Here is a 13,420-nt window from a genome sequence, read left to right on the forward strand (position 1 = left end):
TTCATGAACAAATGCAGCAAAATAGGTTTTTTTATTACAATAAGGGGAAGCTTAATGCAAATTTTTGCTGTGATAAGAATTTTTGCACTAAAACTCATGAATTCAATTTAGGGCTCCCAAAACTCGAATTTTGATATTTATTAAGCACAAAAAAATTTGAAAAGCTCAAATGTAAAATTGAAAGCTTGAGAGTTCATGTAGAAGTCAATGGGAGCTGTCCTAGGCAAAAAAATTTTACATTTCAGTTTATTTACGTTTTTCTATTTTTATTTTTATTTTTTTAAGTTTGTAGATCCATTAAAAATGTGTAGAATACAAAATCAATGCATTGAAAGCTTCATGGTCTTATTCAATTGATTTTTTTAGATTCAAATTTAATAAAAAAGCAACCATTTGAGGTTGGTTATATTTCAAGTTTATTCGAATAGAAAAAAAAAGGTTGAATTTTGATAAATAAGCCTTGGGGTACAACAGAGGTAAGCAATATAGCAACATGTACTCTGTCTATTAATGCAGAATGTAAAAGACAATATTTTAAATTAAAGACAATATGCTAACACAGAATCCTTAGTACATGGTAAGCTATGCCCTGATGCTTTCATTCCCTGTCTGAATGTCATCATAACAAGGTAAATGGTGAGTACTACTATTGCCCTGCTCAAGAACACCATAGCAAACACGTAAATGCTTGCTTTAAGTATTATGCTAACTCAGGCAGGGGCAAACCATGTGGGGTGTCAATAAATTTGCCATTGTCAGTATGTCATCTTGTTGTTCTCTAAGCACTACATTTTTTAATGCAGAGAACTGTCTGTGAACTGTTAATTTCCCAGAACTATAATATAACCAAGATCATATAGACATAATAAGTTGCAACCCTGTAATTCTTAAATTAGAACTCATAGGAAGTGCTGGAGGCAGTTTAGCAAGAGCAGCAGATACAGTATGGCTTCTCTATATTTATGCACACTCGCCTTTGCTGCAATAAAGATACAGTGCAATGCATATGGTTCAAGTAACACACAACAAAACGACAACAATAAAAACCCAGTGCATTTTGTGGCTTAGTCTTTGAATCTTCCTAAAAAGTGTTTATCAAGGAATTCAAAGTTGAAAAGGGTGTCTAGCACAGCTGCTTTCTTACCGTTCTCCTTCTGCTGCACATCTGGAGGAAGCTGGTCTGGAACATACCACTGGTAATCTGGCTACACAAAATAATAAAACCTTATTACAACAATATGGACTTCATGAACACTTCAAACACAAACTCAGCAGCAAGCTTAAAATATAAACATACTAAGAGGATTTTTTTATGCCGTACAGAAGTAATTTAGCTCAATCCTTCTTGGCTTGGCTCATCCACTGTTATAGCTCCTTGGGTTGTTTCCTTATTTTCCCATGGGACGTGCCTTGGCTGTGTGTACCCATCATAAACATTTTATATATACCACAAGTTACTATCCACAACACACATATTGGAACAATTAATTAACATTGTGAGAGTCACAGGAACAGTGAGAATGAGATTTCAAAAAAAAAAAAAAGCACAGACACAGGAAAAGAGGAAAGAATAAAAGAGAAAAAATAATCACAGTAATGCTAATGTATTACTAAATATATCATAATATTTTGTATAAATGAAATATATACAGTACATGTCTGTGTATAGACTGAAGTAGGACCCAATATGTCCTATTTAAGTATATATAATAACATCTAGCTAAGCCTGTTCATAAACTAAGCTGACAAAATCAGTTGCCTGACACCTCTAAAATAACCAGGTTTTATATTCTAGATATCCGTGACTTCCTTTTTTATAATAAAACTCACTCGATTAATAAATTCTCTAAAGCCCCTGATTTTTTTGACCAAGTGAATAACATAAATCAATTTGCAATAAAACTGTTGAGGACTTTCTAAGATCAACTATAATCCTTACCAATACTATTTTGCTTTCAGTAAGCAATATTTTTTTATGGCTGAGCTAACACAATTATTCAATATTTTTACTGTGTCACCCCCGTATGAATGTTTGTAATGGATGAGAGGTAATCCTTTGTAATAACAGCAGTTTTGTCACTTTGGCAGTGTGACAGGAATGGTTAGAGGGGCCAGACTGAGGAGTGAGAGGGGAAGTATGACCCCTTCAGTCTGTCAGGAGCTTAACAGCAATGAAGGCTTTTAGTTCCTTCCTATCTGAATATAGTTATACAATTGACTGGCTGTTGGTTTCAGCTGTGAAGGGATTCTGGGAGCTCCTGGGAATTAGTGGTCAACAACAGCTGGGGGGCAGCAGGTTGAAGACCCCTGCTCTAACTCTCAGTAGGACAAAGAAAAAAGGATGCACAAGATGAGGCTCAAAGGATTAAAGGGTGGAATATTCTAGATATTGACATTTAGTGCATCTTATTTATATAATAATTATTTTTGAGACATTACATGTTTTAATTGCTTAAAAAACACATTCTGAATATATCAGTTATACACCAAGGGCAATGTGTTTAAAGTTCTAAACAAAGAGCAATCTTTAACATTGCAAGGAGATGGTACAGGCTTTGTCTATCAGGGCTAGCCTTAGACCCAGTTGGTCTTCATGGTCACATGAGGCATAAATATGTTTAAAAAACAAGGGACACCCTGCAGAAGAGAATGGGGTGGGGGTGAAGAAAAAAAATTATATACCCATAAATGTTCATTTGAGTTGGTGGAACCAAATCTTTTTTAATCTGACACTGCATAGGGCCAGGAAGAGGTCCATAATGTTACATAGATAAAGTTCTTTCAATGCCCACCTCCAGGTCATTAATAAATAGGTTAAAAAGCAAAGGACCAAGGACAGACCACGGTACTCCATTAACAACACTGGGCCAATTAGAAAATGCTCCATTTACCACCACTCTTTCTATTCTATCCTTTAGCCAGTTCTTTATCTAAGTACAAATATTATGTTCCAGGCCAATATTCCTCAATGTTATCAATAACCTTCTGTGCAGCACTGTATTAAATGCTTTAGCAAAGTCCAAGTAGATGACATCAACTGCCATCCCAGCATCGAGGTTCTTACTCGCCTCCTCATAAAAGGCAATTACATTCATCTGGCAAGATCTGTTATGTATAAAACTATGCTGGCACAAACTTATAGTAGAGTGATTTGCAATGTACCCTATCCCTCATGTACCCTATCCTTATTACCCCTTCCAAAAGCTTTCCTACTACTGATGTCAGACTAACAGGCCTATAGTTTTCAGGCTGAGAACGAGATCCCTTTTTGAATAATGGAACCACATTAGCAATTCTCCAGTCTCTCGGCACCATGCCAGTCCTCAATGAATACTGATAAATTAAGTAAAGAGGTTTGGCAATTACAGAGCTAAGCTTGCCATCTGGTCCTGAACCTTTGTGTACCTTTACATGTTTAATTCTCTTAAATTTCCCCCTGAGTGACCCATGTATCAGTAATTATATTACTAGAATTGGGTCTATTAAAACAGAATGTGTGTCTCAGTCGCTAAGGAATGTTTTGCATTTATACTAAGAAAAGTGTGTTAGGGGTGGCAATATGGAACATGGGCCGTTGGCTGTTTGGATGGCATAGGGAAAAAGGATATTGCTTTGCTTAAAACTGACAAAAGAAACCAGGGCCATTTTGGTTGTTCCTGTTCTTTAGAGAAAGCAAGTATACTTACAACATGTGTTTTGTGATGAGTGTAATGCCTTTTGTGGGACTCATGGTATGTTCTGTTTACACAGTCTTCATTCTGTGCCAAGGGCTCAAGGTTTCCATATTTCCCAGTAGGCAGACAGCACAACTGAGACTGGACATGCTGTCTTCGGTTATTATGCGCCATTTCTTTTTTCTGGAAAACAATCACAATTATTCCTAATAGAGGGAGTTCAACCATGTAAGACAGATTTTTTAAAATGTCACATATATTAAACATAGGATTCTGCCTAAATATACACTTCATTTTAAGAAGGCCAAATTATAGCTGTATTCTAGTGTTAAAGGGTATAATTTCACTAATGTAGCAGCAGTTTTTGCAGATCAAGTTTCTGTAGCAACAAAATTATATGTGTAATTTAGATTCATTTATTTTCTACAATACATATGCACTTGAATGGAACTACGTCAATGATTCTTAAATTGTATGTGACAGTGAATGCTGTTTTTTTATGGTGTGTATCAGTAAAGGGCATATAGTGAATAGGGGTTCTTATAAGCCAACCAAATGAATTCCTCCAACAATCATTGCTCCAAGGACTGATGGAGAGTTATTATTATACATCTTACAGATTGCTTCACTATCCAGACACCAAATTATATTGTAAGCTCTTTAGTTCAAGGGCTCATAATGCCTGAAACCTCTGTGTGAATATGTATATATACACATACTGTATATAAAGATATACAAAAAAACAAAAACAGCTAATTGAGAACAGCACTTCCGCTTATCTTCTTATTAGGGTGTACAGTTTACCTCTGGCATGAGGAAAACATACCAAATTTGCCAGCACTCTTGCTTTTAAAATGACTTTATATATATATAGAGAGAGAGAGAGAGAGAAAGACAGACAGAGAAAAAGAAAGGGGCTGCTTTGGAACCTTTCAGCTAGGCCTGCCCTAATTAATTAAATAATGTAGTGATTTATTACCATTCCAATCACTTGAAGGTAAAGGTCCTCATTAAATGTCAAAGAGTTGTGTGTGCATATGAAAGAAATCAGTTTGGAAACAAGCTCAGCCCTATTTTTATCATCCTGGGAAGCCGTAAGGAATGTTTGGCATGCGTTCATCTCATCATTGTAAGGCATGCTGTTGTATAGTCCATTGTGACTTGCGGTGCATTGGGTGGAAGTTGTTCAGTGTTGGTGAGTTTATTTAGGAAGTCATTTCTCACAGGCTCGTTACTCCATAAAGAACCTTGCTGTAATGATTCTCAAAGGGAATTTTTAAAGCAGCCAGGAAAGGAAGCCATTTGAATGCAAGACAATAATCCTAATTAACACAAAAGGCCAAGGACTTGGATCTTGGAATTTTGAATTATTGCCAGAAATTTCTAGAACCAGTTAACCACCAGAGGTTTATTTTACAGTCTGTGTTATTGTTTCTTAACTATAGTCCGCCATTCCATATTTATTGCTATTATTAATGCCTCAGTCTGCTTACTGGACTATGCCCACCCAACTGTTCCCCCTCCACACACTCAAACATGCACAAACAACACACAACAAAACTGGAATAAAGCCCAGGAGGCACTACAATGATTTTAGGCCCTTACTTTACAAGCACAAGCACTATATATTATTTCATTGGTATAGTATATTACCTGTACTATAAAATGACTCATAATAACACACAGGGCCCCAAATGCACTCCCCTGGTCCAGCAACCCATAGTGAGTAGTTAACTGGTTTAATGCAGTCAAGCTGGGCACCAAATGGCAGATTCCCTATAAGACTATGCTAAATGTGGCTTCATGCTTAGATCGCCATATTGCTCTGTTCTATTATTGCCTGCTGCAGTATATGCTGTGGATCTTATTTTTTCCATACCTCGGTGTTTATCTTGCTGAATTGGGACAGTAACCACTGATTTAGTTGCTGTAGCTCCCCTTTCTCTTCACTTATTCTTTCTCTGTCAGCTCTTTCTCTTTTAAAGTCTTCTTCATATATTTTAATCTAGAAAAGATAAAAAGTAGGCCACATCTTGAATGTATTTTAAGGGCTACACCTAATCTGTAATTTTACAGTAAAGGCACACATGAACACTCCCATACATCAAACTAAACATCAACAGTGCTGAATCTTTCACAACTTGAAAATAGCCGAAACACTCACTAAGATCTATGGTACAGCACTGCAGAATATGTTGGTGATTTATAAATACATGTTAATAATTATAATAGCATTTTTCCCTTTATTTTGCAGTCCATTCTGAACCGGAGTCAGAAAATATGCATGGAAGATCTTATTGGAATTTATGGCCACATTTATGCTTGCATGTGATATTCGCTCATATGTTTAGCCCTAGATATTTCCAGGCTTTCAGAAAACCTGGGATTATTCAAATAAACTTAAAATTAAGAAAGTGATATACTGGGTGTTTGGGTTAATGTACTGCAATGGTGAAGTATACTTAAAAGACAAGTTAGGGCTCATGTAAGCCTGAAAGTTCACAAACAAAATGTTTTGTTCCCCACTATGCAGTGTTTTCCCAGAAAGGGGGGGGGGGGCAAGGGAGAGCTATGTCTACCATAACTGCATTTAATTCACCAAAATTACTGTAACTGCAAATTGGACACAAATTGTGTTAAAGTCTGCCTGGTGTCACTTCCAGTACTCAGCATGCGAGTGATGTACGCACAACTGACACAAGGAACGCTTGCTGACAAACATGAATCACTTGCTGACAAACATGAGCCCTATTATTTTACTTTTTATTACATACTATTTTATATATAACTTTTTCTCACCTGCTCTTTGAGAACCTCATTCTGAGTCAATAGTTCTTCATAATCTGTGTTGCTATTTGTTGGCTTTAAACACACCTGGCACTTCTGTAAACTGTCTTTCTTTATAGCTTCAAGAACCTTTAAAATGGTAAAACATGATCACATAGACAAAAGTTTTATACCTAAAATATGTTGGGCCTTTACATGCCCGCTTTCAAATATAAAAGACAAGTGACACGTTTACAAAGCCGTGTAAGAACTGGTGCAAGTTAAATGGAATTGTAATGAATTAACACAATGCATCACAGTAGTGTAAATTATCTATTATAAAGAACCAATAGCAATATTTATAAGAAGTGATTATGTATGCCAAACTAATGCCATAATGCACACAATCATATTACACCACCTTATACCTGGCATAACCTACTGAAACTACTGTAACAAATTCAGGCAGCAATGAAATTTCCAAAAGTGGTAAAAAGCCTCCACCTCTTTATACTCTAGATTAAAGACATAAAAACATAACACAGTTTTATAAAAATGTGGCTTTTCAAATACTTTTCTTTTGCACAGCTTTATAAATAAATGAAGCAGGCAGACCTGGAGTTGTGGTGAGGCCACAAAGGCCTGGGCCTAGGGCGGCAAGAATTAAGGGGTGGCCGCCCCGCCGCACAAAGTTGTGTTCCCATACGGAGCAATGGGGACTTATATTTGGTACAGGTATGGGACCTGTTATCCAGAATGCTCGGGACCTGAGGTTTTCCGGATAAGGAATCTTTCGGTAATTTGCATCTCCATAACGTAAGTCTACTAAAAATAATTTAAATATTTAATAATAGCTTTGCTTGCCTTCAGTAAGAATTAATTATATCTTAGTTGGGATCAAGTACAAGGTACTGTTTTATTATTACAGAAAAAAAGGAAATCATTTTTAAAAATTAGAATTATTAGCTTATAATGGAGTCTATAGGAGATGGCCTTTCCGTAATTTGGAACTTTCTGGATAATGGGTTTCTTGATAAGGGATCCCATACCTGTACTGTAAGGCCCAGTCCTGATATGGAACTTATTTTCCATCCCCTTATTACTTATCTAGAATGAAACCCTTTATCCAGAAAATTGCAATATATGGCACTGCCATATCCCATAGAGTCCTGTTTAAACAAGCATGTCTTAATTTTTTCCACATTTACCTTCTCTGTAATAGTTAGTCACTTGTACATGATGGTAACTAAGCTAGCATAAATCCAGAAATTCTATTTTTTTAATATTTAAATGATTTCTAGAAGCCTTGTGGGTGAGTGCCCAAGCTATGTTTAGATGCCGTATCCTGAAAACCCCAGGTCCCAAGCATTTCAGTTATATTTCTATACATAGACTTATTCATATTCATTTATAAACAGAGGCAGCCAGGGAATGCATGCCAGTAATATATGACTGCCGCCTAAACCTCCCTTACAGGCATTTACGCTGAAAATGAAAACAACAATGAAATAAATGTATTATGCAATTTAAAAAATGATGTTGTTATTTCAGTATGTAAAATCCTGTGAGCGCGGTTTCTCTGTTGTTTTTCAAAGATGACATGAAGAGAAGACTAAATGTTTCCATTTCTTCTGATTATATGTCATTTTAGGCTGGGTATGGATTGCTGCCTAGTGCAAGAGCAACGTGTTTCCTGAGGAAGTCTTTGTGGTTTACTGATACATTTTGCTTGGCAGCATTTTCAGTGACTTCTCTATAACTTTACAAAATGCATGTGCGTTGGTCAAATTGTGTGTTGTGCACTACGGAAATACATTCACAGAAACTGATTGGTGCACATTAGGTATTTTCATTGTATAAGCATCTGAAAAGAGCTGGAAATGTTCATGTTTTACTCTTATTAAAGCTACAGAACTCATCTTGAACAAAAGGTGCTTTATTGGACTCGCAAAAACCCATCTCTCCTTCCTGCTTCCTAACGGGGTAAAAGGACACAAATACTACTATTCTTTTGTATTTGTAATTCTTCTTATTATATATGCAGTATTATATTCCTATTACAGAGCTCCCCACAAGTTAATTGTTTAACAGGTTTATTTTTCTGTCTCTTATGAAAGTTGCCCTGTCAGACAGATACTGCTGGGTTCAAGTCCCTAGTCGGTTTGTCTACCGATCTTAACAATAAACATACATATACAGGACTCAGCACTCACAGGGTTTTACAAAAATAGCAAAAATATTCTTTAATGTGCAAAATCAACATTTCAGCCACATGTTTGGGACCTTTTGCTATTTTCTTAAAGCCCTGTGAGTGCTGAGTCCTGAGTTTCTTATATTGTACACTTGATTACCCTGCACCCAGGCAATATACATACTTGATTCCAACTAAGATCCGATTAATCCTTATGGAAGGCAAAACAGTCCTATTGAGTTTAATAATTAAATGATTTTTAACAGACTCAAAGTATGGTGATCTAAATTATGGAAAGACCCCTTATCTGGAAAAGCCAAGGTCCCAAGGCATTCTGGATAACAGGTCCCATACCTGTATATTTATTATATATATAATGCAAAAAACAGGGCACTCACAGTACATCAGTTAAACCTTACTAAATAATAAAGCATACAAACAGAAGATGTACCCTACCGGACTGCTGGGCTAACAAATACAAGGGGTCATTTATGACTGCAAGTACAGTTTTGGAGTTACTAAATTGGGCACATGAAAAATCCTATTGATTAAAGGCTCTTGCGTCAACATGTGCTCCTTGCACTTCTGTTGCGCTGAAATAACACGGAGCAGAGCACAAATCGCTCTCATGCCATATGCTGGAAATGACACTAACTTTCAGTGCCATTGTGACTGATTTGTGTCAAAGAGGTACAACTGTGTCAGCTGCATTTCTAGCAGGCGCAACTCCCTCTGGCAACTGCAATTACATTGGGATTATGGGGAAAAAAACATGGAGATGCGTCTGAAATTGCACTTTTCACACTGTAAGTAAATGACAACTAAAGACTGATATTTAGGCTGTTCCTTATATTTTCTACTCGGTTACACCTCTCTATCCTTCCTTTACTTCTGAATTACCTTTACAAACCTTTACTTTGCTCATCTCCCTTAGCACGTTCTTGCTCCCTTTCTGTTGTTATCTACTTCTGTCACTCTCCTTCCTTGTGCTCATCTAAATCAACTGCATTGGCATTCCTTTTTTATATTAATCCAGTCCTATTCCCTGTCCGTTTTACTGTATGTTACAGTATTATCAATAAACCCTGAAGACAGTTCTGTGCTGTAATGTAAAGTTATTAGTCACCTGATTAAGGCGGTTAATTTCATGCTTATATTGCTCCTTTTTCCTGCTGTACAAAGCATTTTGTTTCCTCAGCCAGTGATTTTCTTCTTTCATGTTAAGCAGCTCCACATTAAGAGTTTCTCCCTCTTTCTAGAACAAAAGTGCACTTATTGAATATGATACATCTGCATGCTTCATTTTAAAAGTAAGCTATTGGTTGGCAATATTTCAAGGCAAGATTTTTCTTTTGGAAACATCATAGAATAATATGTATTGATCTGTATATAGAGTTTAAAGTATCTATGTACTAAACCAACTTTCTGAGAGATGATGTGCTGTCAAGGATTAGCAAATATGAATTGACTGTTTGGTAATGAACCTTATGGCTGTACCCACTCTTATGATTGAAACCAAGCAAGAGGATAAAGTACAATCTACACCAATATGTTTCACAAACCATTTATTAAACAAGGAAAAAAGGATTCAAGAGAAGTTCAAACTGGGTTTTTTTCCTTTTGCAGTTCACATAAGCACAAGGGAGTGTGGCCCTTAACGCCTGCCTTTGTGTCTGACATTCTCTGTTTCTTGTACCCTCATTGATGTGCAAAGTAGGGCATGCCAGGGAAAGTTCAGCTCTTTATTTTGTGAGGTTATGGGCAAGGGGCCCAAATCGTAAAGGTGCAAAGTGTGTATATATCCTATTTTCAAAACAAATGTGTAGGAAGTAAGATTTGGAAACTATAGCATGTTTTTCCAATCATAATAATAACTGGACAAAAAAAAAAAAAAGTAACTCGACATAGCCATGATCAAGTAATAATATTGAGGGAATCTGAAAGGGTGATCCATATCTGTATTAGCTAGTTGTAATTTGGTTTTGATTCCAAGTCAAGTGTATATTTTGTGGTTCTGTAGAAATTCCTATGAGTCAGGATTCACTTCATTACAAACTTTGTTTCGGTGGGTATTTTAGCAGTCCACCTACTACATATACGTTCATTGTTTTATTTTTATGGCCCACAGTCTGCTCATAGTTCGAAGGCTCCATAGACCTCACTGTATAACATCAGAATTTGAATTTAATCCGGCCCTCAAACATTCTATATGAAAAAATAATCTGCCCTCTACATGTAATAAGACGAACAGCACTAATCTAATGTTGACACTTTTTCAAACTAAAATTATTAGGAGAAAAAAATGTTGTGAAAAGAACAAATATGTGCAAATTTGCGTGAATTTCATATAGGTTTAATATAGGTTTTTTAAACCTTAAAGGTACTTAGCCACCAATTAACCAGTGGTAAAAAGGGTAGTAAATGTTATAATTAGCACCAGTGCACAGTATGTACTGTATGTAATAAAGTAATATTTTTTTTTTAAAAAAGTAAAACTTTAAAACACTCCCATATATTGTTTTTTGGTGTATTTATTTGTGTACCGAATCTGGCAGTATTTTTTCCTTTGGATGCGGTTGCTATGAACTGAATCATTAGCAATGAGTGTACCTAAAAACACCACATATATCTTAGCCTCTTTTTCTCTGTCACTATTTAAAATTGCTCAAACTAGAACATTTTAAAAATAAGTAAAACACTGAAGTAAATCATTTTTATTGCAAAAATACTTACCAACTGCTTATTATTCTTTAAAGGCTTCTCTTCTTTAAATATGTCTTCTCCTTGACATGAAGATGATTTCAATTTCAGTTGTGAGACCTGAATATAATTGTTGGTGAGTACAGAGGTAAATTAACAAGTGTTGTTTATGTTAACTCAAAACATGACGTGATTTATTTTAGCCTCTATTGATCCCATTGCAAGCAATATACAGGATCCAACTAGACTAGCAACATGGCAGTCCATGCAATGGGGTTGCTTTTCTTTTTGCGTAATGACAACTGTAACCAACTTTATGACATGCATTGATGAAAAATATTCAGTGGTTTTAAGGTTATTTTAAATGTAATTGTTATTAAAAGCTGTGTCTGTCTTGCTATGTATATTCTCTGTACTAGTTCTGACTCCTGGAATATTGTAATTGAAGCTATCCTGGACCTTTTTCCCAGAATTCCTTCTGAAGCTAATTGATTAACACACCTGGGGGCACATTTACTAATCCACGAATCCGAATCCCGAATGGGAAAAAATCGGATTGGAAACGAAAATTTTGCGACTTTTTCGACGCCGTCACGACTTTATCGTATTTTGCGATACGATAAAGTCGTAACGGCGATGAAAAAGTAGCGCAAAATACGAAAAATTTCGACGGCGACGAAAAAGTCGCAAATACCAATCATTATGATAAAAACGCATTCGGACGCTTTCGGTCTGTTCGTGGATTAGTAAATGTGCCCCCTGGAGTTAAAACTGACTGCCTATATGCCATAGCCTTCACAGCCTTTCATTATTTAGCACATTTGTACTGTTTTTAATATATATGATATATATATATATTATCTGTAGTTTCATTGAACACAATAGACCAGGTGGGCTTTGTTAAGGCACAAGATAAAAGATGGCTGAACACAGCAGAGGTGATAACAAACATGCTGCCTTTGATCTCCTTCCTTTTTCTTCTAACCTTGTTTTTTACACAGCCCCTTCATGTATTGCCATCTTTTATATTATCTTCTATGCATCTGAAACCCTCTTTTGTCTCTATTTATTTCTGTATTAACTCCAACTGTGCAAACTTAATTATTTCCTATACTCATTAATACCCTTCTCTTTTTTTACGCCCTTCCTATTTTTACACTTACTCTGTTTAAGATCTGATATCAGTGACAAAAATATTTAAAAAATTGTTCTTCATTATGAAACATGGAATCATATTTTTCAAAGTGAATAACAGTATGCATTTCATGCCTTTAGGACAAGGAAAGCTGAATTTACCTGGGGGTAACAATATGTTATTGAGATCTGAAAAATGTACTGTGTGCGTGAGTCTAAGGGGCTGATTTACTAATCCACAAATCCGAGTTCCGAATGGGAAAAAATCGGATTGGAAACAAACATTTTGCGACTTTTTTGTTTTTTTGCTATTTTTTCGTCGCCGGCGCGACTTTTTCGTAGCCATTACGACTTGCGCGAATTGTCACAACTTTTTCGGAGCCGTTACAACTTGCGCGAATTGTTGCGACTTTTTCGTATTGAGCGCTAGTAAACGGCGGGCAAACCTTTCCGATTTTTTCGCAACGGCTACGAAAAAGTCGTGACAATTCATGCAAGTCGTAACGGCTACGAAAAAGTAGCGACAATTTAAGAAAAAGTCGCGACGGCGATGAAAAAATCGCAAAATACCGATCATTACGAAAAAAACACATTTGGGCGCTTTTCGGACGTTCGTGGATTAGTAAATCAGCCCCTAAGACTGCAGAGGGATGCCTGGGGAAGTAAGTTGGTGGCATGGTACTGTGCATAAAAGGATCTCCAGCCCGGGGATAAGTTCACCTTTTCTTGTTATTTAACTTTGAAATTTCTCACTAAAGGAAGTGAAAAAGACAAACAAATTATTACCATTGTTTCATGAACCAATTTCATTTTTCTAAATTGTTGATCCCACTGCCTGTTCACGTGAAGCAGCTGTAATAAGAATGTTAATACAGTATTTTAATTTTAATAATACAGTCGTTTTTGAATAATTGTTTCCATTTTTTTTATAAACACCTGGATCAACTTAATATGC

The 13,420-nt window shown here is 36.1% G+C and overlaps 1 protein-coding gene across 2 annotated transcripts in view; it reads right to left on the reverse strand.

Moving 5' to 3' along the window:
- Nucleotides 1-13,420, reverse strand: part of tnip3 (TNFAIP3 interacting protein 3) — a 43,552-nt gene that overhangs the window by 2,054 nt on the left and 28,078 nt on the right. For both annotated transcript variants that reach the window (XM_031903077.1, XM_018091007.2), the window contains exons 6-12: nt 13,252-13,317; nt 11,365-11,451; nt 9,758-9,886; nt 6,474-6,590; nt 5,554-5,679; nt 3,687-3,857; nt 1,145-1,205 (exon numbers count right to left, since the gene is read on the reverse strand). In XM_031903077.1, the coding sequence (XP_031758937.1) occupies nt 1,145-1,205; nt 3,687-3,857; nt 5,554-5,679; nt 6,474-6,590; nt 9,758-9,886; nt 11,365-11,451; nt 13,252-13,317 (757 nt within the window). The remainder of the gene's footprint in view (nt 1-1,144; nt 1,206-3,686; nt 3,858-5,553; nt 5,680-6,473; nt 6,591-9,757; nt 9,887-11,364; nt 11,452-13,251; nt 13,318-13,420) is intronic.

This window comes from Xenopus tropicalis, chromosome 1 (assembly GCF_000004195.4).
Source record: "Xenopus tropicalis strain Nigerian chromosome 1, UCB_Xtro_10.0, whole genome shotgun sequence".
Taxonomy (NCBI): Eukaryota; Metazoa; Chordata; class Amphibia; order Anura; family Pipidae; genus Xenopus; species Xenopus tropicalis.